At 42.0% G+C, this 27,147-nt stretch overlaps 1 protein-coding gene across 3 annotated transcripts in view; it reads right to left on the bottom strand.

Annotated features, from left to right (window-relative positions):
• Window positions 1-26,306, bottom strand: part of JPH4 (junctophilin 4) — a 35,950-nt gene extending 9,644 nt beyond the window's left edge. Inside the window, exons 1-4 of one of the 3 annotated variants that reach the window (XM_075211290.1) lie at window positions 25,615-26,292; window positions 23,967-24,704; window positions 22,908-23,700; window positions 3,855-3,979 (exon numbers count right to left, since the gene is read on the bottom strand). In XM_075211290.1, coding sequence (XP_075067391.1) covers window positions 3,855-3,979; window positions 22,908-23,700; window positions 23,967-24,345 — 1,297 coding nt within the window. In that variant the 5' untranslated portion in view covers window positions 24,346-24,704; window positions 25,615-26,292. Of the gene's footprint in view, window positions 1-3,854; window positions 3,980-22,907; window positions 23,701-23,966; window positions 24,705-25,614 lie in introns of all 3 variants that reach the window. The other 2 variants (XM_075211296.1, XR_012692588.1) reach the window with 2 other exon arrangements.
• Between the last annotated feature and the right edge of the window lie 841 nt (window positions 26,307-27,147).

Below are 27,147 nucleotides of genomic sequence, written 5' to 3'. Positions count from 1 at the left end.
GCCCCTTAGAGTGGGCAGAACAGTCACCAAAAATCGGGATTGTCCCACTAGACTCAGAACATTTGACAGACTGTCCTACCTGTTCTTTTCACTTTCACCACCTGTGGCTGCTGGTTTCTTTAGTTGCGGCATGTCTGGATCCTGGAATGTTGGGGGCCCTATTTGTAAAAAAGAATGGGTACATTTAGAAAATTCCAACCAGCCCTGGCGTTAAATGAATAGGACCCACAATTAATACTTAGGCCTTCCTCCAGTCCCAATATTAAAGTAATAGTATTCCCATATAATAAATATACCTATTTCCCGCAACCGTCACTGCCATTAAATAATTAATATTCACATTTAATAAATAGACCTCATGCTCCTCAAACTCAACCCTGATTTCAATTAATAGCCCCCAAACCACCCCATCTTAAATTAATTGTCCCCATTATAAATAAATTATATGCTGGGCCATCACACACACATTACTGTGCCCCTTCATCACCATACTGTGCCTCCTTATGATCACACTGTGCCCTCAATGCTGCTTTTGCCCCCCCCTTCTCCTGGACCCCCTTATCACACTGTGCCATGCTGCTTTTACTCCCCTTCTCTGGGCAGGGCCGCCGAGAGGGGGGGGGGGGCGGGTACTAATTACCCGGGCCCGGACATGCCAGGGGGCCCGGGCCCTCGCACCGACGATTTTTGTAAAAAAAAAATATTTTTTCAAAACTACATTTTTTTGTTGTTGTTTTTTTTTGCCGTTGGGGGGGGGCTCGGTCGTTGGTGGGGGGAGCAGGGTAGTTAAAAAAATATATATATATATACTCACGTGATCGCAGCGCCGGCGTCTCTCCTCTCTGAGAAGAAAAGGAAAAGGTAAGTGAAGGGAAGACACAGAGGGGTTAAAAACGGGGGGGGGGGGCGGCATGACACAGAGGGGTTAAAAAATGGGGGGGGCATGGCACAAAGGGGTTAAAATACAGGGCAGCTTGGCACAGTGGGTTTAAAAAACGGGGGCAGCATGGCACAGTGGGGTTTAAAAACGGAGGGCAGCATGGCACAGTGGTGTTAAAAAAATAGGGGGCAGCATGGCACAGTGGGGTTAAAAAACGGGGGGGGCAGCATGGCACAGTGGGGTTAAAAGAACGGGGGCAGCATGGCACAGTGGGGTTAAAAAAACAGGGGGCAGCATGGCACAGTGGGGTTAAAAAACGGGGGGCAGCATGGCACAGTGGGGTTAAAAAGAGGGGGAGGCATGGCACAGTGGGGTTAAAAAGGGGGGGAGGCATGGCACAGTGGGATTTAAAAAGGGGGGGGAGCAGCATAGAATAGTGTGATGAAGGGGAGCCAGGTGAAGGGGGCAAAAGCAGCATGGAGGGCGCAGTGTGATCATAAGGCATGGCGATGATGAAGGGGCACATTATTGTAATGTTGGAGCTGCAGGAAGGCCTAATTATTAATCGTGGGTGGTATTGATTTTATGCCAGGGTTGTTTGGAATTATCTAAATGTAGCCATTTTTTTCCAAATAGGGCCCCCAGCATGCCAGGACCCAGACAAGCCACAACTAAAGAAACCAGCAGCCACAGGTGGTGAAAGTGAGAAGAACAGGTAGGAGAGAGCAGGACAGTATGTGAAATGTTGTGATTCTAGTAGGGACAATGGCAATTTTTGGTGAGTGTTGTGCCCAATGTAAGGTGCAGACCAAGACTGAACTTTTTGTTGTGTACACACTGCATTCTTTCTATACTACACTGTGATGCTAGATGTCCTGACAGTCAGGAGTGCTCGGGCGAATTCAGAGCCTAGTGATTTTGATGTGTTAGCCATGCCCCAATGGCGCATTTGCCACGCCCCCAAATGCATGACCACACCTGCGGATTTCTTTTAAGCACACTCGACTATAAGGGGGGCCCCATTAATTTGCTGTACCGGGGCCCTGAATTCCTCTTGGCAGCCCTGTCTCTGGGCACCCCTTCATCACCCTGTGCCATTCTGCTTTGGTCTGCTTTTGGTTTCACTCTCTGCCATGCTGCTTTGGCCCCTCTTCATTCTCTGCCATGCTGCTTTGGCCCCTTTTCACTCTCTGCCATGCTGCCTTTGCCCCTTCTCCCTCTCTGCTATGCTGCCTTGCCCCTTCTCATTCTCTGTCATGCTGCCTTTGCTCCTTCTCACTCTCTGCCATGCTGCGTTTGCCCCTTCTCACTCACTGCCATGCTGCGTTTTCTCCCTCTCCCTCTCTGCCATGTTGCCTTTGCCCCTTCTCACTCTCTGCCATGCTGCCTTTGCCCCTTCACTCGCTACCATGCTGTAGCATGGTAGCGAGTGAAGGGGTAGCGAGTAAAGGGGGAGCACAGCATGTACCATGCTGTGCTCCCCCTTCACTCTCTGCCATGCTGCCTTTACTCCTTCTTGTTTCCGTTCTTGCACTTACCTTTTCTATTGGCTTCTTTCTTCTCTTCTTCTGTCTTCTTTCTTTTCTCATCTTGCCGACTCCTCTCTGCACCACTTCTCACTGAACGTTGGGCATGATGACGTCACGCCCGACAAAGAGGGGAGCGATCAGGGTCGGGGGATAGCCCTGCCACCCGGTGGCCCAGTCCAAACCTGACTGCAGTCACCGGCAATAACAAATCAATAAAAAAGCCCTATTGCCAGTGAGAACACCTTTTTTCGTTGGCAATAGTGTTTAAAGGAGAGCAGATTGTGGATTAAGGAGGGAGAATTCCCAGGTTCGCAAGTAGATGCTGAGACTTTTTATCTCTGCAAAATGATTTAATTTTTACATGTCCTTGGAGATGGAGGTCAGGTTTCGGCTTATACTTTCAGTGAAATGCCTAATTCCAACCTCCAGGTGCACTTTATGCGGGAAAGTGCATTTTTATGTTCACAGATTTCAATCTAAACACTAAAATCTAAAAGTGTGGAGCGAGTTACCCTCTTCACTGAAATCTCACATTTGTTTTACTGCTTGTATGGAAAAACTCACCTACCACCTGCATGATAAGGAAGATAAATTCCAACAGATTTGGGCCCCCTGGCTATACATGTAGCCTTCTCTCCTTCGCCCTCCTAATAAAATAACCATCCCCTTCATTGTTTAACTCTACATTGAGTTATGTTCTCTTTCTCCTACCATCTCTAACTATTCTGATGATCTCCTCTATATGTGTCAACCGCCCTCCTCCACCACCTAACATATAACATTTATACCATTTCATGTTCCTATATGTGTATTTGTTAATTTACCTTATTTCATGTGATTTTTCACTGTGATTATGCCTGGTTTAAATTCCCTTAGTTTTTATTCCTGCTTGAACTTCACAACTGCTAAATAAAAAATAAATAGAAAGGTGACACTCATAATAGTGACTGACTTGATGTCCACTTACCCTCATGACTTACAAAAACATAAAGTTGAGTAAAATAAAACGTTGAAATAAACTAGGGTGGTGGCACCACAGTGGGAGAAGACAGGGAAGTGACTTCTTCCACTGTGTAAAATTCCATCTGGGACACAATTCTGCAAATGGTCAAACACAGTGTTGGCACTGAGGCATTTATCAAACTGGGAAGCAGGAGTGCACCTATGTGTGCACTAGACGTGTCTATATAATCTGGAGGTTAGTATGCAATCCTTAATAAACAGAAAAAATAAAGATGGGATTTCGGCTGCACACCCAAATTTGTTAAATGTTAAAAAAGCTGCATCACCTCTGTGTCTAATTTTCATGTTTATTTCAGGTATTATATTGTATAATGATAATATTATGTTGTACACTGATATCACTGAGTCTAATACACAAATGTTTGTGGTATGTCTTATATAGCACACATACACGTTTACTATACATGAACATATGAACATACGCTCACTGGATGCCTCCAGCAGTTCCTCCAGGTCGTGGGAAAGGATCCGAGCAGCACGAGATGCTTCCAGTGACTGTTGAGCAGCTACAGAAGCAGAATCAGCTTGAAGACGAGCATCAGCAGCACTGCCAGAGAGAGAGAGAAAGAGACGTCTTACTTCATGTCAGAGGGAGAGAGACACAGAAGCTGAATCTTTCATGCCATTGTGTATACACAGAGAAAGCAATGCTGGAGAAATTGCATGACTTTATATGTTACCAGGGGTGAAACAACCAAATATAAATATGAGGTGCCACATCAGCATGGACCTGTGGGGTTGTACAGGTTCAGATGACTAACATATTGGTTACTACAAACCAAACTCGCCTACTTTAACATTTTTCCCTTCGGGAGACCCCAGAGGGGAGGTGATTTCCAGGTGTGGAGGGGATGGATCCCCCCAATATCGCTACTGCATTATTTTGCAGTGGGGGGTTTGGAGCTAAAATGACAATATCTGTGACACCAAGGACCCCCTTCCTGCAGGATGTGATATAATAGACTGCTGTCCCAGGAGTAAGGGGTGACCTGCCCAGAATTCAGGAGTCTTCCAGACATTCCAGGAGAGTGGGCAACATGCTACAGGCCTTCCGCAGCTGTCACAACAGCGATTGTGTTATTTGTTTAGCTTTCTCCTGTGCTTTTCAGCCATGCCTATATCATCAAGCAGAATATTTTTGACAGAAATGGCACAAAGCTGCTTTTCAGATACTATTGTATCCAATGCAGAAAGCACCAGATACCTGTGTTCTATTCCACTGTGAAGGAAATAAATAGCTTTAACAAATGCAATAAATATAAGGCTAAAAAGCACTAAAGGAAGCCAGTATAATAAAGCTACAGCTAAAAAATGAAAGTCCTCTAAAGGTGGACTTTAATTAAATTCACGGAACTAAAGGTATATAAATCACATAAACAAAAAAAGTATGCATACAAGCAGGGTAAAGAGGGTCTTGTTACCTCTCTGTTTTATGTATTGAACTAAGGAACACTTATGAGCAATATTTAATGATGAAACGTATAATTTATGTTTTGGATATTTTTAAAGCCATGTTTCCTTTACTTGATTCTTTTAAAATATGGCCCATTGTGATAACAAAGTACAAATTTGACTTATCAACCCTACTGTCCATAACTGATAAAATACAGAATACACAGTAGTAGAGGCAGCCGGCATGTAAACTAATTCTTATTCAGTAAGCTTAATTCCAGAAACGACTGAGCTTGCAACACTAGAAATCTCTCCCTACGCGGTCCAACAATATACAGTCATGGCCAAAAGTTTTGAGAATGACAGAAGTATTGGGTTACACAAAGTTTGCTGCTTCAGTGTTTTTAGACCTTTTTGTCAGATGTTGCTATGGTATACTGAATTAAAATTACAAGCATTTAATAAGTGTCAAAGGCTTTTATTGACAATTACATTAAGTTTATGCAAAGAGGCAATATTTGCAGTGTTGACTCTTCTTTTTGAAGATCTCTGCAATTCGCCCTGGCATGTTGTCAATCAACTTCTGGGCCACATACTGACTGATGGCCGCCCATTTTTGTCTAATCAATGCTTGGTTTGTCAGAATTTGTGGGTTTTTGTTTGCCCACCCCTCTCTTTAGGATGGGCCACAAGTTCTCAATGGGATTAAGGTCTGGGGAGTTTCCTGGCCATGAACCAAAAATGATGATGTTTTGATCCCCGAGCCACTTAGTTATCACTTTTACCTTATGGCAAGGTGCTCCATCATGCTGGAAAAGGCATTGTTCATCACCAAACTGTTCTTGGATGGTTGGGAGAAGTTGCTCTTGGAAGATGTTTTGGTACCATTCTTTTTTTATGGCTGTGATCTTAGGCAAAATTGTGAGTGAGCCAACTCTCTTGGCTGAGAAGCAACCCCACACATAATTGGTCTCAGGATGCTTTACTGTTGGTATGACACAGGACTGATGGTAGTGCTCACCATTCCTTCTTCGGACAAGTGTTTTTCCAGATGCCCCAAACAATCTGAAAAGGGATTCATTAAAGAAAATGACTTTACCCCAGTCCTCAGCAGTCCAATCCCTGTGTCTTTTGCAGAATATCAGTCTGTCCCTGATGTTTATCCTGGAGAGAAGTGGCTTCTTTGCTGGCCTTTTTAACACCAGGCAATACTCCAAAAGTCTTCACCTCACTGTGCATGGAGATGCACTCACACCTGCCTGCTGCCATTCCTGAGCAAGCTCTGCACTGGTGGTGCCCCGATCCCGCAGCTGAATCAACTTTAGGAGATGGCCCTGGTGCTTGCTGGATATACGTGGTCAGGAATAGGCCGAGGTCCACGGACTGAAGCAGACAGCGTAGTGAGGTACAGGCAAAAGTCAGGTCCGGCAGCAAACACCAGTATCCGGGTCACAGGCAAAGGTCAGGGCCACGAGCAAACAATCAAATCCAGAAAAACAATACATGGTAAGCAATCCAGAAATCAGACAGAAGCAGGTTAGCTAATCAGGAACTTAGACGCTACAACCGGCAGGGATGCTAAGCCCCCCCTGCCTTAAATACCTAGACTGTCCATTCAGAATACAGAGATGCAGGAAGATAATAATCAGCCACCTGAGGCTGTCCAAAGATATTAAATTAATAAGCACCTGCACCCGGCTGTCTCTAATACCGGAATGCAGGGCTGTCAACGAGAGCGACCAGGCCGTTGCAATGGTGACTTCCGAGACCTAGGAACCGGCTGTTGCTGTGACAGCTGGGACGAAAGCAGGGGATCTGTGGCTCATAACAGTACCCCCCTTTAGGAGGGGTTAAGGAACCCCGGCATCCTGGTTTGTTTGGAAACTGTTTGAAGAACTCTTTGATAAGTCTATTTGCATGAAGATGCCTCCGCGGAACCCAGACATGCTCCTCCAGACCATGGCTGTTCCACTTGACCAGAAAGTGAATCTGCCCACAGGATTAACTTGCTTAATGATGGAAAATAGGCCAACGAATCTAGGTCCGAATTTTCTACAGGGTTGTCTGAGCTTAATATTATGGGTGGAGAGCCAGACCTTCTAAAACAAATTACACTACAACTTGAGAGGTGGAACGAGGGAGAGAGGGCCATGTACAGTAAGGTCGTACGGAGGACGAAGAAAAGGCCCTGGGTTTCTCGCAAGTGCTATTATTTTCACCCGTATCATTTACTCCAGCTACAGGGCCGACTGATAGTGATGCTGACACGGCACAGTGTTTGTTTTAAAAACTACACTCATGTATGCCGTTAGAAAGCACAGCACATGTGTATGCAACTAAGCTAGACTATAAAAACACATTGTATGTACAGCACGCTTTAAAAGCATCTTTATGTAATGTACAAAAATATAAAAAAAAGTTGTTGTTTTTTTCTAAAAATCCGTAATTTTATTAATAATTGTACTGTTAGAGAGTTGTTCATTTATTTATATAAACAATGTTTTATGCTGTCTGATTTGACCTTCTATTGCACGTACACATACACTTGTGCATAAACTGCAATCTGTTCTTTCTGTCTACGTACGACAAGTACTGTGTAAACAGAGTGTATTTACTCTCAGATTCAAATGGTAACGTATCTTGAGATCCACTTGGATTTGAATATAGTCAGAACTACACTCAAGCTCCAAGCTATTTTTTTATAAACGCAACTTGCAAGTTGTGTTTCAATTTGTATCAGGCCCATTGAGCCTTATGTAGAGTTGGATGCAATTTCCAACTAAAACTCTAATAGTAAATCATTATCAGTATCTTAAACCAGGGATAGAGTCCCAGCCAGAGGTGGAACTAGTGAGCTGTGGGCCTTGGTGCAGGTAGGCGGGGAGGAGAGAACCGGGACCCCCGATCCTCTGCATCTGCCATGCAGCGGGCCCCATTATCTCCATGGGCCCCAGTGTACTGCACATGCCGCATCATTGATAGTTCCGCCACTGGCCCCAGCAACAGATACATTTCCTGAGACGCGTATCTCCATCTGCATCCAGGTCTACATCGATCACATTTAATAAATGCACCCTTACTGTACTTGGCCTACGCTTGTACTACCCAAGCCTCCCGATCTGCCTCTTTAAGGCTAAGGAGTCGGGTACACAGGTTGCAACTGACCCACTTGCAAGCATAAGTCTTTTTTGTGGGCTTGCGCAGTAGTGAAATTTGGATTTTAGTTTACACAAATTAATTTGCGTCCAGTATTAGGCAAAACTATAGGCATACACAGACAAACATCCACTAAAAAGTGTTTACATAATAAGATTATTGTTTTCAGGCATTGGGAAAATGGGAAAATGACAGGTTACTTAAAGAAATTCTAGAAAAAAAAACAAACTTTTGAAGCTAAATCAATATTTATTGGGTATTTGAAGAGTACCTAATAAATAAATGATGGTTTATTTCTATATCATAACACAACTAATATATGTCATAAAACAAAGAGGTTATCCACATATTGATGCCTTTATGTCATTGGCACTTCTTCAACGTTGACTAGATACATAGCTTTACATTTCTATCTCGCTCAGAGTTTGTGTATCTGTACTGCCAAGGATACAACACTGTTCTGGTGTGTAATCTACATTGGATACAACTGTATCCTGTGAGGACCTTTGTTACATATCCCATATTTGCCAACTCTACCTGAATGTCAGGGAGAATCCCTGAAATAGGGGTGATCTCCCTCACTCCCTGAAGAGTCTGGCATTCTCCCTGATGCTGAGCCAGTACAAGACGGGGTTGGCTTCGCCATCTGTGGCATAATGACACAGTTCTGAAATTGTGTTCTATGTCCATGTGTTGATGCCTACTGAAGTGGCCATTTTCATGGAGACCAAGATTTAATCAAAGACTGACAGGTAAGACAACAAGACCTTAGTAGCAGAGAAGGAAATGTAAAAGACACTTCAGTCTGTAGAGATTCATTAGCTGCTCTTCTTTAACGCATAGTTGCCTACTCTCCCGGAATGTCCGGGAGACTCACGCATTTCTGGGAGACCTCCCGGGAGAGCAGGGCAACCTCCCGGTTCTCGCACCCGCAAAAGATAAGTGGCAGGGGTGGGGCTTAATGATGCAACTATCGCGTTATCTTAGCCCCGCCCCCTGCTGTAATTGGACAAACTTGTGACAATCGTTTAGGGGGTGGGGCCAAAATGATATGATTAGTCAAGCCCCGCCCCCACATGCCCACCTCTCCCTGAAGCCAACGAGGAAAAGTTGGCAAGTATGACATATCCAAATGAAAGAACTCTGTCTAATACTATAAAAACACAGCAATGAATAGCACTACAGGTGGGAAATAATTCATTTCGGGTGTAAACCAGAGCTTGTGTAATTGGCTTGTTAGTCTCCGAATAAATGGCCCTAGGAAATACAGTCTAGAAATTCAGATATAAACAAATATTTTTTAATAATAAAAACTTTTCTATCCCAACTAAATTAACATTAACAATTATATTTCAGTTACTATTTTCTAACCAGTAGGTCTTAGCATCAGCTAAATAATTAAACGTTGCTTACAAGAATCGTACTGACTCACTCTAAGTAAATGTCTCCCTGCTCCCCCTCCAGGTTTTGGGGAAATTTCACTTATCTGTTTGTCTGTACCACTGTCAACACACATTGGCAGATATGAGAAGGTAGATTGGAGTTACATATTCAGATAAAAGTGTTTTGAGGGAGGGATCTATACAGGTAGTAAGAGATATTATCCATAGTTACCATGGGGACGGGGCCAAAATGACACATGACACAAGGAAGTGGGCAGGATGTGGGAGAATGGCCTGCTCGGAATTTGGGAGTCTCCTAGACATTCTGGGAGAGTGGGCAAGTTTGATATTGCCCATACGTCCCAACAGTGATCTTCTTAGAATCATTACAATTTGCTTGCTTATCACTTCACGTTCAGCAGTGACAGGAACTGTCCTATCTAAATTGGGCTTGTTAGGTGGTATGTATTACCTGCACACCTCCAAACATTCGGGTAGGTAGTACTGGGACAAGGGGCATTGATGGAGGCATGGCCATACTACAGGGCATGACTAGCGCTTTTGAAGTGATAGGCTGCCGCATTCTCTCCTCTCCTCCAAAACCCTTCATTGCTGAACAGAATACCTCCCAACTTCCCACCAATCGAGACAAAGTTGTCTTAATCTAGATGGCGGACAGAGGCCTGAAATCGGGACGGTTGGGAGGTATGAACACCTGTGCCTCCTGATAAGGTAAGAATAACTAAGGACCATAACTTTAGAGGATGTGGTGATTTCAGCCTTTGCTCATGGAGGGATTTATTTGATTGCAGGAGTTTCAGTTAATGGCATAGAAAAGACAGAAAATTCTGTAGTGTTTCCACAGTATTGCATAGTGTTGAAACTCAGAGAAGAAGCACCAGGATGATCTTCCAACACTCAGTACTCTATTAACTACAGTGTAAACCTCACTTCCTTACATAAGCGCTCCGAATCCTTTCTATATTGCCATCTACTGTCATAACCTGGTAATACGTAATACACCATATATTCCAATCACTTCGTTAAAGGAATATTACTCAATCTATCTGTGGCTAACAGCCCTTTATACACACAAACTAGTAAATATGTCATTGGGAATGCAAACAGTGTATAGCACATAAGCAGTAATATTTTTTACATAGTCCCTTGTTCATGCTGGTGGCTGTCTCACTCTGGCAGCACGCCTGACAAGCACAGTGTCCTGTGTATCATCCCTCAACAGCTCGGCACAATCATCCAGAGTTGTTGGAGAATCCGCAATCTCATCATTTCTCACATGAAAAGCAGGTGACAAGTGTGTACTTTTCCAAATAGTCCATCTGACAATTTGTAGGTGTACTGGTCTTTCCTGTTCAGGATCTTTAGTGGTGATGTAAACTTGGATTGTCCTTTACACAAGATTCCAGGTTTTCTCACAGTGATGAACAAACCACATTCAAATTTCAGATCTGTTGCCCTCCGACAGATCATCATCATCACCATTTATTTATATAGTGTCACTGATTCCGCAGCGCTGTACAGAGAACTCAATCACATCAGTCCCTGCCCCATTGGAGCTTACAGTCTAAATTCCCTAACATACACACACAGACAGACAGACTAGGGTCAATTTTTGACAGCAGCCAATTAACCTACTAGTATGTTTTTGGAGTGTGGGAGAAAACCGGAGCACCTGGAGGAAACCCATGCAAACACAAGGAGAACATACAAACTGCACACAGATAAGGCCATGGTCAGGAAATTAACTCATGACCCCAGCGCTGTGAGACAGTTGTCAGTATATGCCTTGTATTAATTTTGCTTTACTCTGACCGTATGTGCTGACTGCTATGTACATGGTGCATTAAGTTTAGAATTCTGCAAACCTGTGACATGCAGCTTGGCATGCGTTACTCTGCAGTAATTCACCATGGTGAATAGCTCTGTAGTGAAGGTTTTCCATGCTTGCCATTGCAGGTTAGCTGTGTGAAGACTTTATTTCAAATTTCTATTGAAACACTCACTTTCACTTCCATTAGCCTAAGGATAGTAAACAGAAGATTCCCTGTGCGAGATAACTCTCTCCCTCAAGAAGGCCTCAACTTTCAAGTAAAGTGTGATCCATTATTTGAGATTAACTCCTTTGGGTCACCTTCTCTGCTGAAAACTGTGGAAAGCAACTTCTGGCACTTTACTGTAGTAATAAATTAATTTGATAGCAAAACAGCAATCAAGTGGTGAAGTGTTGACCGGTCCAACAATGTTAATAGCAGGATTTTCCCCACACACTGTTAGGAAAAGAAACCGTCTGCAGTCCGTGTATGTGTTACAGCTGATTTGTTTTGAGTTTGGTAGGTAATACAAGACTTGATAGCTGCTTCCACTTGTGCACCCATTCTCAGCTATCATGACAGGTCACACGTGTTGCTTTGCTCTATTTCCAGATGTCTGCCATGTGGAAGCTGTATGAAGTGTGCCTGCAGCTGATCCGGGACACGAACACGGTGAGTTCCTTGAACGACACCTCCATCTTGCAGCAAAGGTTCATCTTCTGTCCTGCAGTATGGTAAGTATGGTCATAGAGCTGGATCCAGTGTTTAGCAGAGCAAGGTCATTCCCTACAACAGGCAAGACAAGCATCTTTAATTGCTCTTCTGTAAGCACAACCACTTCTATGGCATCATCCATTCTGGGGTAAGAGACAGGTAAATCATACTTACCAACTTTCTGTTGGTGAAATCCGGGAGCCTGCAGAGGAGGTGGGCGTGACGGGGGGGGGGGGGGGGGGGGCGAGGCTCCAAGTGACGTCATTTTGGACCTGCCCCCATGACGTGATGACGCAAAATGCGTCATTTGACAGCGGGGGCGGGGCCAAACGCCGTGATTCACCGGGAATCGCGGCGTTTGGGACTTAATTCTGCCCACTTCACTAGGAAGTGGGCAGAATTATCCAGATGCGGGGGATTGCCACACTCGCCCGGGAGCCCGGGAGACTCTCGCAAAATGCGGGAGTCTCCCGGATATTTCGGGAGAGTTGGCAAGTCTGAGGTAAATGCGGGCAAGACAAACTGTCTGCTGCAACATATTCAGACCGTGGTCCGTACTGCATGTCATACGTAAATAACAATAGTCACACTGACCATCTGGCTATGCACATCCCACTCATCACAGTCCTTTTGTTGTGAGCAATGTCGTAAACAGACTATGATCTATGCACAAGGTGAACTTGCGTCCCCAGAGGTAAGTTCTCCATTTTGTGGTAGTCCACACACAAGCAAGTGCTTCATCTGACCAGGGCAGACTTGTGGTGCAGTGAAGTAGCATCCTGAGGCTCCTCAACTGATGTTTAAGTCTTAATAAATTTTGCACAACCAGGAGGTGAGTCCCAGGGAAGCGCATAGTGTCTGTAGGTGTAACAGTTCAGTCTCATCTGTGACATGTCTGAGAAATCACAACTCTATTTGTCTGAAGTGGCATTGAGAGAAGTTCAGTTTCAGCCCTATGTTGTCAATACTGTGTAGTACCACCTGGAGATGTGCACTGTGCACTTTAGGGGTGTCCAAAAACAATCACATCATCCAGATAGCATTGTACTCCAGCCTGGTTATTCAAAGCAGCTAGGTGCTGAAGCTTGTCTGCATGTTACGTGTTTGTAACAAAACAGCCCATTGTGTGTAATAAATGCAGTGAGGCCCCTGCTGTCTTCATGCAGGAGTACCTGGTGATATGCGCTATGCAGATCCAATATAGAAATAGCGTTGTCCCTCTCAGTGTAGCAAACATTTCTTCCATATGTGGAAGTGGGTGGCTGTCAATTACAACCGCTTTGTTAGGCTCTCTTAAATCCACGCAAAGACAAGTTTTCCCCATTATAATGACAATCTGTGAAAACCATTCGGAGCAGTTGATGCACTCAAATACATCTTGCTGCACAAGTTTATTAACTCTTGCGAGATGGTATCTCTCACTGCGAACAGCAGTCAGCGCAATCTCTGTTGTACAGGAGTCACATTCGGTCGTTGTTTTATTTTATGTAACAAACCCAGTGATGCCTCTATTTTAATTTTGTCACTTGTAACAGTTGATATTGGAGTCTCAGTTGAAGTGTATGGCTTGTTCGTAGTAATAAGCCCATTTAATGTGTTTGCAGCAAACAAATCTCTGCCTAGAATAGCAGTACCGCTATGCACAATGTAGAATTCCACATATAAGTAATCACATACAGGAATGTGATTTCACAAATAGCTCACCAGGAGAAGTTTCGGTTGAGTCAGTGGTGTGTTAGCAAAGCTATTCAGATAGACAGATTCGGATAGTATGGAAACTGCTGAGCTGGTGCCTAACATTAGTTCAATAGCCTGTGGCTGCCCTGCCGATGTAGCTTCCCTTGGCCTATCGTCTTTGCCTCCACCATTACTGATTCGATCTGGCTAGGTATAGTAGCAGTCTTCTGTAGTGTCAGGACCTGTTTCAAGCAGCAACCGCTCTCTTACGCAAGGCAAAATTATTTTTTCTATAAGCTGGTCTCTAACAATTTTATCTGCCATGTTTCCAAAGTCACGTGATCACCGTCTTCCTCAAGCTAGCAATATACTGCTCTGTGAATGCCATTTTTAAGCCCAAACTTATAACGTTCAGCTACAACATTGACTTTAGGATAAAAAAAAGTCCTTTCATACAGTAAGAGCAGTAGAATATTTGTCATCTACTAAAGGAAGAAATTAATACATTTGATGGCCTTCTGCACCAAGGCAGTAAATCAATAAAGCATGTTTTCTGGCTTTTGAGAGGACTGTATCATCAACTGCAAGCAAGTAGCTACATATATATATATATATATATATTGTATGTGCCTGTGTGAACAAGAATATGTTTTCGGCAACAACAGGGCCAGGGAAAAATTAAGTTTTGTTCAACTTAAAATATTAAACGCATTAGTGTATGACAATTTGATCCCATAGCACATCTGAATAATTGAAGGTAAAATTGGCATCAAACCAGAAGACATTCCTAGTTAATGTAACTAGGAATGTCTTAAAAAAGGAAACAACCCTTACACAAAATCCTACACCCTGGTATAACAAAATAAAGCTTGTAAATACTAACAAATAAAACAAAATGCAAATCAAAGCTACCTTTTTCTACTGAACTCCAACATTTATAATTGATAGAACAGATAAATAAGGATTGCCAAAGCATTTAAGAGGAATTATCATTAATTATGTTAGTTCCAGAAGTTGCACAAAAAACTATATATATACATATAATAACTATTTTTTTAATGTACTCGCTCAGCGACCCTTGAACTAAAAAAATCAAATTCCCCCTTAACTTACCTTGCAATTGCCTTATTGTTCGATTGCACACCCTCTCTTCTTTATTCTTATTCTGTGTTTCTGAATCCTCGCTGTCGCTTGCTTCTCCATTGTGGCTCCTCTGTGCTGCGTTCCTCAATGAAAATGTTGGGCATGATGACGTCACGCCCGACATTCAGTGCAAGTGCAGCACGGAGGAGGGGAACAGGGAGGGAGGCGGATCGCCACCTGACTTGACCGCGTGACTGCAAAAGGTAAGTTTTTTTTATTTTTTTGCAGGATTTTTTCATTAAGAGCCCTGCCTATGGGGTCCCCAGTCACCTGCCCATCGCACCCAGTGGAAAAGACGACCCTGATAGTTTTCAAACACTCTAAGCCACACAGTAAAAGGACTTGTAAGCTCACCAGGTGTGGAAAGTACGGTGCAGGTGCATTCAGTGAAAAAAAGAGTCATCCTCAATGCCAATATGTTGTTTTTTTGATCGAGACTCAGAGAAGGAGCACCAGCGGGATCTTACAGACTCTTTATTCCACATACAGTACTCTATCAACAACATACAGTCTACACTTCACTTCCTTACATAAGTGCTCAGAATCTTTTCTATATTGCTACCTACTTTTGCAATCTGAAAATACATCACACACAGGCATTGGTGACAAACAAGATACCCTTGGGAAATAAGCATTATACATTATAAGCTCTCTTTATCTTTAACTTTAAAGTACTGTTTATATGGTGCGTACAAAGCAAATGGATAAAGGGAAGAGCCAATGAACATCCATTTTAAAGCTGCACTACCACCTATAAAAATTGTATTGCTAGCAGCCTAGCCAGGTGCCCTAGGGGCTACTACATTTAGATGTTTTTCCCAGGACCCTGCATGTTCTGCACTACAGAATCGATAAATCAATTTTGTTCACCAACGGTGTGTGAGCAGGAGGACCAATCACAAGCTACGTTTTTTGGCCATGGCTGTAAGAGGAAGGAGGAGCCGGTGAAAGTGGTAGGAACTACATTATTTCTGAAGATGGTAGTGAAGCTTTAAGCTTGTGTTCAAACCGTACACTACCAGCCCATAGTAGTGAATTGAATTTTCTAAATCCATGTTACACTCGTGCTCATACATTCTGCTAAGAGGAGGTAATGCTAGAACACATAGGTTTACATAGCAAGGCGGCTGAGTTTGTACTGGTAGAGGGGAGAAACTGGGCAGAGAGAAGGCATTCCTTCTGTAGATGCGAGTAGACACACTGATGCACCTTGGTTTTTAATTTAAAGGCAGGTTTGATGTCCCGTCATTAATATAAGCCATAAAAGAGGCTAGAATATGTTAAACTGAAAAATGTAATTTATCGAAATTGATATTTTATTGAAATTGGTACTAAAGTTGGTGGAGGTTGGATTTTGATGTGACATTTAAACTGTTGGCACTTCTTTGCACACCTATGTATACTTCTAGCTTGCAGAGGATCCTCCTGAAGTGATAAATGGTGCATTTAAAACATCACTGCACAAAGCACTAGTGTGGCACTACCCTAACAATGATAATACACGGCAGAGAGAGATGAAGATTGATGTTAGTGTGTAGAAACAAAAGCCACATTCCAAGGTAGAAACATATTGCATATTATTACAAATATATATGATGCGGCTTTTGTGAAGGCAATAACTAGGCTCCAATAACAATTATGCAGTTCTGAACTCTCAAATACACAGCTTAGGGGCCTATTTGTGAAGCCCTACGCCATGTGGAAACTGTTTTTTCCGAATGATTTAGGCATTTTTTTAGTAAAATGTTAATTTATCAAAAACCTAACGCAGGAGATATCTCCGGCATTAGGCAAATTACCCCATTAACCGCAGTCCTCCTAATAGTCAAAGGGGACTGCGGTCTGGGCAATTTGATAAGGTTCTGAAAAGCTTAACTTTTCGTTACATGTCCCGCATTGAATCCTATGGGAAGAGGGAACAGATCCCTCACTGCATCTTACCTGCTCTCCCCTCCGGTTACAGTCACTAAATGTCTCTGAGCATGCGTGACCACAATAGTGCGATAGTGACCGAGGAGGAGAGACAGACAACGGGAGTTTTAAGGTAAGTGACAACCTCCTATTGGATGCGCTGTCCAGGGATGATTTTTTTAATGTCATCCCAGGACATCTATCATTGTTGCTATGACAGATGATAATTAACGGGGCAAAACCCTGTTAATTAATAAATGGGCACCTAATACTATACAGATTGACATACTTCAGAGAGACAATGCACTATTCACAAACATTATTAGAGATATGAAATATATAGTGCTGCTAGATAATACTTTCAGCACCAGAAAAATTGTTTGTTCACACAGGAGAATATGGGAGTCCCCAAAACACTTGTAGTGCAAATTCAGAAATATATACTGCTGGTATATAGTATTTACAACTACAGAAAATGGTTTTTTTTTATAAGTGGGGAATATCTGACACCCCAAACATGTACTGCAAATTCAGAAATATATACTGCTGGTATATACTTTTTGCAACTACAGAAAATGCCTTTTTTAGAAGTGGGGAATATCTGACACCCAAAAGACTTGTAGTGCAAATTCAGAAATATATACTGCTGGTATGTAATAATTTCTGCACTAGAAAATAGATTTATTGGAACTGGGTAATAATATGTCACACCCCAAGCACTTGTAGTGCAAATTCCAAACTTTATACTGCTGGTATATTTCTATTTCTGCAGGCATAAAATAGTTTCTGGAAAAGGGAATATGACACCCCAAACAGTTGGTAATGTTTGCAAAAATGCCTCCTCTATCCTCCTCTCTTCCTGCTATAACAATTGCTAGAAGAATTGCTAGAAGAATGCTAGAATAATTGCTCTCTCCCTGCTCTAATGCTGCCTGCCTGGATATTTATGCATTTGAAACATCGCGAGAACCGAGATCCGACGACATCACAATGACGTTTTGCCTCGATTTGAAATCCGAATGGACATGAGAGTACCGAGCCTGCTCGGCTCGGTACTCAGATAGGTAAAGTTCAGGCGGGTTCGGTTCTCGGGGAACCGAGCCCGCCCATCTCTAAACATTATATACTATGATACTATAAGATACTGAAAAGCAATCAGCCAAAATAAATACAAAGTCTCATTGTATGCTTAAAGGCACACTAGCACATTTTTTCTAATGCAAATATTAGGAGATGAATACGAATAATTTTCTTTCTACATGATTTTTTCTATCTTCATCATTATTATCATCATCATCAGCTATTTATATAGCACTACTAATTCCACAGCGCTGTACAGAGAACTCATTCACATCAGTCCCTGCCCCATTGGAGCTTACAGTCTAAATTCCCTAAAACACACACACAGTTAGTCAGACAGAGAGAGACTAGGGTCAATTTGATAGCAGCCAATTAACCTACCAGTGTGTTTTTAGAATGTGGGAGGAAACCAGAGCACCCGGAGGAAACCCACGCAAACACAGGGAGAATATACAAACTCCACACAGGCAAGGCCAAGGTCGATAATCAAACTCATGACCCCAGTGCTGTGAGCTTCTATCAGTGTTACTAAAGCTGAGTGGTAAGTTTAAAACTCACTGACGTTCCATTGTGTTTTCTCTTGACCCCTTATTTTATGTTAATCTAATTGGTGTGTTACAATCTACTCATAATAAAATAGTTTACTTCTTACAGTTACAAAACCCTATGTTGGCTCATAACCTGCACAAAGAGATAATGTAAAACTACATCTAGTATATGCACACTCACCCCTGGAACTTGATACAATGAGGCAGAAATACAAGATCTAAGGAAATTACCATTATCCAAAATAAATGGCAAAAGATGACAAATGTCAGAATTGTGAAGAGCGTGAAATAAGAAAGGAGATAGTGGAAAAAGCATAAATGTAACTAATAGCGGGCAGAATGTTACTTAAAGAGTTAAATAATTGTTTTGTTGTTTTATTTTACCAATTTTAAGGTTTTTACTTCTTCAAATCCATCAATGTGGAACTGTCAGCTTGAACTAGCATCTTCCTCAGTAGTACAAAAAAATCTATTTGTTCGAAAATAAATATTTTTAAATGTTTTGATTTGCTGGCATCATTATCCTAGTGCCAGGTATATTCTATGCCAATGAAAAAGTAGGAAACATACATAGCAGGTAATCTGGCACGGCACTGTATATTTCAGGACAAGAATGAATATGGAGTGTAATTACTCAAAAAAAAGGAAAGAAAAGAACTAACCCAAACAAAAATACAGCATATATATTATACCCCACTGACATAATAAGGGGCAGATTTAAGTAACCTTCTAAAAAGGAAGAGTGGAGGTGTTGCCTATAGCAACCAATCAGATGGTAGCTATCATTTTCTAGAATGTACTAGATAAATGATAGCTAGAATATGATTGGTTGCTATGAGAAACACTTATTTTCCTTTTTAAAAACTTTGATAAATTACCACTAAAAAATAAATAAATAAATAAAAAAGCGAAGTAAATAAGAATAAATATTTTTTTTCATTTAAGAGGGAGCCAAAGCGTTAATTTGTCGGCTCCACCTGGACTCCTTTGCAGTAACCCCCTGCCACAATATCCAAGATGTAGAGCTTTGAAATCAATTAGTTTGTAATGGAGTGAAGGCAGGGTATGTTTCTTTTCCACAAAGCATCTTGTGATAGCAAAATCACCTTCTTCTTTACACAAAGTATTGCACAGATCCTTCTTATAATTGGACATTCTGTCATTAAATGAAGTGATCGTCTTTTCAACATATTGGTAACCACATGTGTAAATCATAGGATTACAAGTCATTCTCTATGGAATCTCAGGGGCCTATTTATCAGTATTTCCTCTTAGTTCCGAGACGAGAAAGCTCATTTTTATTGAGGTTAATCACAACCATCATATTTATCAAAAAAATATTGCTGGGACAGATGAGTTTATTCAGCTGCCCTGACAATACTGGTGCCATCTATGCTCCATGTACATTTAAAATACTACAGTATTTGAAATCACCCAATCGGGGCCTAATAAGCTCATAGCTCATACTTGACAACTTTATGTTGGCCATGTCCGGGAGTTCCTGGAAGGCTGGAGGGGTGTATGGGCGGAGGGGGTGTAAAAAGACCCAAAACAGGCATTACATCACTGGGGACGGGGACAAAATGTCGTGATTCGTGAAGCCCTGCCCCCTCCATCCATACATGCCGGCTCTAAACTGCAGATGCGGGAGAATTGCCAGCTCTCCCGGGATTCCGGAAGACCTACCTGGAATTCGGGAGTCTCCCCCCCCCTTGCCTTCCACACTTGGCTAACATGCGGTAGGTAAAAAAAAACTCGCCCTTATTTTATTATCCGGCTTCCTTCCCCACCGCCACCACCAATATTTACTTGTGCATGTTTTTGAAACTCAGCTCCACTTGGCTTTTAAAAATCACAACTGTATAGCGGAATGAACGTGTAAACAAATGCTACTGGGGGTGAAGGTGGAGAAGGGAGACTGTCGCACCTGTGCCTGTCACCATCCTTGTCTCTCCTATTAGCTTATCCTTAAGCACCCATCCAAGGATGACTTTTTGTCTTCAGCCTTTACCATGGCCATACGTCAAGATTTAAACCTTACTACATTTTTCTTTCATGTTTTCTTTTTACTTTGGAAAGCAACTATTCACATATATTTTATATACAATTTTAAATACAATAAATTTTATATACAATTTATATCTCTCCTTGTCCCAATTCTGCAAACCCCCCCCCCCCAAAAAAAAAGCCTTGCGCCCTAGCCTAGTCAACCTATTGGATAATCAGGCCCTGCACCGAATTATGGTATCCATACTTTTAGATTGATCGCATACTTATTGGAGATCCTTGGAAGGGGTAGCGTATATATATATATATATATATATATATATATATATACATACACTTCATATTGATGAAATGCAGAGGCTGATGGACCTACCTGCCAGCTCACTGAATTATGCCACTGTGTCATTCTGACAGCTGGCAAGCAGATGAATCTATGAAAGCTATGACTAGCTATACTACAATGAACACCAGTGGGCAGTCAATTACAAAGCACAGCAAATGTGCGCTGCAGCAATTCCTGGTTTTGCACTGGTCCACCTGGATGATCTGCCCTGTGCACATTACACACCTAGGGGTATATTTACTAAACTGCGGGTTTGAAAAAGTGGAGTAGTTGCCTATAGCAACCAAACAGATTCTAGCTTTCATTTATTTAGTGCATTCTATAAAGTGACAGCTAGAATCTGATTGGTTGCTATAGGCAACATCTCCACTTTTTCAAACCCGCAGTTTAGTAAATATACCACCTAGCCTCTGTTTCAGGAGATACCTCTCAGACCTTCTAGTGATAATCGATAAAACCTCCGGGGGCAAGAGTTACTAAAGGGCGGTTTGATGAGTTTCCAGACATTTTTTATAAAGGCCAAATCGCCATTAAACCGGATAGAATGAACGTTTTTTAAAAATAATGAACATACAAACAGCCGGATGTACTAAGCTGGGGTTTACAAAATTGCCATCCAAACGGCCAAAACAAAAGAGGTGGTTGTGAGAGGCAAGATTGCTCAAACTGCTGCTGTTTGTACTATCTGCCCATTCAGAACATAAGAGAAGGCACCATTGACGTATTAATTTATTGATTAAGAGGCAAAATTATTTTATAATTAACTTATGGGGTAAATTTCATTTGTCATTATATTATGGGGATAATATTATTGTACTATACTATGGGGGAAATATGAATATATAATAAACTGGACAATACTATTTGATTACTAATTGGGACAATAAGCATGTATGATGCACACATGTGGCACTACATGATATAATAATACAATAATATAATGAAATATAACATTTGCCCACATAAGTTATTTATAAATTATTTTTGCCCCTTAATCAGTAAATAATGTTTGCCCCCATAATTGTCAATAGCGCCTCCTCTTATGTTCTGAATGGCAAGACATCTCAAACACCATATTTGAGCTATCAAGCCAGTCTGAAGCAGCTCTAACCTCTTTTTTTTCCTGGCGGTTTTGTGATGGAGGTTTTGGCTAAACCGCCGGCGATTTAGCTGTTTTCAATCTGCCACACACCGCCAGGCATTTTACATTGCAGCCTCAAACCGCCCTATAGTAAATGAGGCGATTTGGAGCACTGAACCGCCCCAAACACGATTCTTAGTAACTTTACCCCTAGAAGTGCACTGTGCAAAAGTGAAATTCTGTAAAATGTAAATATAAACGAATGTTCCACCCAAAATGCTGCTCGTTTTTGCCTTATAACTTTAATTACGTGAAAATCACCAGCTGTTTGTTTGGCGTAGAGGAAATAGCTGTGTTCCCCTCCTCACAGCAAGTAACACATCCTGACACTGCAGTTTCTAGGTACTAACAGTGGCAGAGAGGAATGAACTACATTACATCTTGGAAGCCCCTAATGAGTGACACACAGGGCTAATCCACTGCTCACACCTACCTACCTGGCTTGTTTATTCACTCATGCCAATAGTTTGGAGCGTTTTTGCCAGTTGAAATATCTCTATTGACAGCAGCAAAGGTCAGAAGATGACACTTACTAAAACAACGCATGTTAAAGAAGATGGTATTGTATGAAAATATAAATATGTATTTTTCTACCAAAGTGATGAAGTACATTCTCCACAAAAACAAACAAGATATTTTCATTATGCTTCACCTCAAAAAGGCTATTTTCAAATACTATAATAAAAAAATATCAGTTAAAAACCAATTATCATAATGGGTAACCACCTTAAATGTACTTCACTACATGTCATTTAAATACTTTGCTGCTGATCAGTAATTTATTGCAAAAGATCTATTTCGTACCGACATAATCCTACCTCAGTTGCTCTAACTACTATTCTCTTCTCCCCATTTGTATTGAAATGAATTTGAGCTTTGCACCAAATCACTTACAGCACCAACAACAACAAATGCTTTCTATAGTATATCATAATATGACTTTTGTGGTCTAGAGAGCTTGACAGAGGGAAAACAAGCTAAAGGAATGGAAAAAGTACAGGCTACCCAGGTGCATGCACACTGCCAATGTATAGAGGAGGGAGCATGCGATTGTCTCCGCAGTTCATCAATAAATTGAAATATAGATATAAGCAAAGCACAATCTTTGGTTATACTGTGCTGCAAGTAGCATCTTCCTGTCACTCTTACCTGGCTATTGCCATCTCTTGTTTCTGTTTGGCAGTTCCCTCTGCTCTTCTTGCAGCTTCTACTGCTCTTTCCACCTTCTCCCTCCCTTTACCTCTGCGCAGTGGGAACAGACTCTTCACTTTACCGCTGGCCAACATGTTCATCTTGTACTTGCCCTCCTCACGTGAACCATCAGGATAAGTGGTCCTACCATAACCATGTCGTCGATTCCTCAGCCACTCTCCTTCATAACAAAGCCCATTGGATCTACGGCTTACCCCATGCCCACTGCGGCGGTCACCTTTCCACTCACCAGCATAAGTCTCAGTTTCCCAGGCAGCAATTGGCAACTCAGACTCTATTTCTGCTACACTAGCACTTGATCCATCTTGACTAGCACTAGATCCCAGAGATCCTCCAGCTCCCCGCGTCTCACTCCTTAAAGAACTACGTTGGCTTTCCCGGCCACTTGAAGGGGCTTTGTTGTCCGATCCACGATGCAGTCGGAACCCGCTGAGTATGAGTGAACGTGTGAAGAAGAAGCCTCTTTTTTTTGGCTTTCCACTACTACCAGGTCCTGGGGGCTCTGATCCAACTCCTCGAACTTTCAAGACAAAACCCCCACGAGATCCAGAGGCAGGGCTTCCTGGAAGTAGACCTGGAGTAGTGTGGGAGTGGGGACCAGGGGAGTGAGGCGAAGAACTGAGGGTTGGTGTTCGAGGAGAACGAAGGAGTGCAGCTTGGTGATATGGGACACTCTGACGTACCCCATATCCATGACGCTTACCGGACTGCCACTGGCCTTGATATGTACCTGCAGAGATGAAATGGGATGTGGGCAAGGTGTGTGAAAAATGGAGTGTAAATATGAGAAAAGAGACAAGGGGCACTGCCATTAAATGTTTACACAATAAAGACTCTTGTTATACAAAAAAAACACATCACAGAACCTTCCTGCCACCGGACAACACACTGACCAGTCCATATTACCAAGAAAGCAAGTATGTTGTTTCACTATGTTCTTTATCATATGTATTATACAATAAAATCACACAGTTCAAATATTGATTAATGTCTTACCTCCATCTGAATAGGTCTCCACACCATAACCATCCTGCTGTCCATCTGTCCAAAGGCCCTCGTATCGTGCTCCAGAGAGGCTCTCTCTCACACCGAGCCTTCCCTTTAGCCCATGAGTCCACTCTCCCCGATACAACCATCGTCCTTTGTGTTCCTCCCCTAACCCATTTCTCTTGCCTTGGTCCCAGTATCCACGATATGTGTTTCCACTGGGCCAGGTATAAACTCCCAGAGACTCAAACCCATGGTTCCAAAGACCGCTGTATTCACCCTGCCTTGTAGGGCCCTTGCATACCCCATATCCATGTGCTCGACCCTCCTGCCAGTCTCCCATGTAACATCCGCCATCTGAAAATCCAAATGTTCCTCCGCTGAACATGCAAGAGCCGGTCTCACATCTATTTCGTCCGACCCCCAGTTTGTCTAATAATTACCTGCTCCACAAACCATGCATCTTCTGTTTCTTAGTCTTCACTGGCATTCACACACTCATCATAAAAAATTGAAGTCGGAATGTCAGAGGACCAAACACATGATAGTGTATTCTTGTTCAATTATCTTTTCTCCGCTTTACAAAGATTCACCTTTTTCTCCCTTTCTCTTCCAAATGTTTATCTTGTTTCTGATTTCTCGTACAATATTTCCCTAAAATTGTCTTTCTGTAATCCAGGGTGAAGTTCTCTGTTTCCACCCGACTCTAAAGTTGATCTCAGTAAGTGCGTGGGGCTTCTAGAATACCTGAAAGAGAGAACATGACAGTTACACTAAATACTATACACGGTTCAGTGAGTTTACACACACTGTTGTCAATGTAGTGAGAACAGGGATCTACGTTTTTTCATTTGATAAGAGAGATAACTATGTTGTCCAACAGTTTATGTATTGCTAATTTACAATCATTTTTGCTTTGCTTGCACATTTTACCAGCCACGGCTCACATTATTCATTTATGCAGTCACAATGTAATATTTACAGGCAGTGTGACTAAAAACATACTGAGACCCCAGTAAACTACAATTTCTATTTTATTTTAGATATAACAGTAATACATACAAAGCAGCAGGAACAATTTATAGTCTATATAATAAAAATATGAAAAGCTATAATGGGCACAAAAATTGAGACACAGACCAACAATTAACATATGATATACCAATTACTGTTAAAATAAAACCACCACTTAAACACACACATTAAGACTCACTAAGACAAAACAAACAGTATAATTACATGAATGGATACATTAATCTGAAAACACTACTTTAGGCCAATCACATGCATTATGCTAAACACATATACATTTTATTGCTACACTATGCCAAAAAATATACCACTATAATCAAATGTAAAATAGTCATTGTTTATACACCAACACAGGACAGTGGTACCCATAAATTATACATCGCTATAGACTGAGGCTGCCGTGCAAGTGTACAAAACATACACAGGATCTGTACGAATATATGAAAGGGATATCTATTTATTCCTATGTATGAAGCCAGATACACAGGACATGTAATATCTATGACTACATATGGAGGGTTCAGAGCCCGCACAGAGTACAGTATGAAGTGTAAACACAAACACACATATGTATGTCAGACAGACATATACATCAGAATCTGCTCACACGTAGCTCTTTACTCACCCCTCAGTGCTTATAGATGCAGGTTTGAGACGGCTGAAGGGGGTGGAGGATGGAAAGAGGGAGGAGAGCTGGTTGTGGAGGGGCTTGTGCCAGGGTGGAGATGTGCAGAGAGGGCGCTAGGGTGAAGGAGCGGTGGGCATCAGTGGGGGAGACGTGCGGAAAGTTAAGCGCGTTACAAGGATTTTGAGGGTGCTCCCGATGGAGGGACCGAGGAGGTGTGAGAGGCTGGGTGTGGATGGAGGACAGATGGATGCAGCGGGGGCGAGATGCATGGGAAAGTTGGGTACAGTTCAGGGGCTCTGGGGAAACATGGGGGTGGAGAGTTGCCTAGAAGCCTGGGGAATATAAATTGGACTAGTCAAATGGTCCATAGGTGGAGATTTAGACGTGGACGGCTGATGTAGGGAGGTTATAATGTAACATACATATGATTCTGCTGTTACATGTGTATGTGCATGCTGGCAATTCATCAACCTGTATAGGGAAATAAGAGGGCATTTATTTCCATGTCCCGGTTGTTACTGGTACATATCTTTATTGGTTGAGGTGTATCACTTTCCGTGTTTTACCCAGTATCATATGTGCACACATGTACTGTAGTGTATACAGAGCTGCTCATTAGCACACAGTGCACTCAGTCTTCTTTTTCTCCCTAGCAACATCCTGCAGATGGGCCATGACTACGGTTACCATGGTAGCAGGAGGATGAGAGGCGGTCCCATGGAAACAGTTGCCTTGGTAAAGAGGGCTGCAGTATCCCCTGCTATAATTTTACATACACACAGACATAAGCATGGAGACAGCTAAACAGTCTCCTAAAATACATTTAGGCCTCCTAGGTTTCTATGATTTTATTTAGAATTTGTAGGAGAAGGGATTCATCTATTTAGTAAATCCTGGTATTGTAAACTGGTTTCCTAAAGGCTGACACAAAGCTTATTGAGCTTTGCATAAATGGATCCACTATATATGTATACTCCTAATGTTTAAACTGCATTTTAATTTTTTTATGTTTTTGTGTTTTTGGATGTGACTCTTAATGACTTGTTATAACCTTATATTTTCTGTTTTTTTCATGCTATGTATCAAACGCATTTTTTTAAGAAGACTGTGGGGTACTAGGGATTCTTCTAGATTTTAGATCAGCATTTCAAAAATATAATATATATATATCAAAATACAAAAAGACAGGGGCGCCACATATAGTGTAATATTATTTTTACAAGTGGTAATAGAAATCCATATAGTGCTCGTACCAAATATATATTTCAATAAAGCTTATCTGATGCATGTGGTAATAAGATTCCACCAAGAAACTCCAAATGATCTCAAACGTCAGGATCGAGAAACTTCAAATAGATAGAAATAAAATAAAAACAGCTTATCTGTCCTCCTTGAGATCAAACGTGATCCACATAACACGAGCGTGAGCAGCAATCCCGGCCGGCAAAGGCAACAGCACTCCTGGATGACGTTAATCACAGAGGGAGATCCAGACACTCCCAACGCGTTTCGTCTTAATAAAGACTTTAT

This window comes from Mixophyes fleayi, chromosome 1 (assembly GCF_038048845.1).
Source record: "Mixophyes fleayi isolate aMixFle1 chromosome 1, aMixFle1.hap1, whole genome shotgun sequence".
Taxonomy (NCBI): Eukaryota; Metazoa; Chordata; class Amphibia; order Anura; family Limnodynastidae; genus Mixophyes; species Mixophyes fleayi.
The sequence above is the reverse complement of the archived record's forward strand: the minus strand, read 5'-3'. Positions and strand labels throughout refer to the sequence as shown.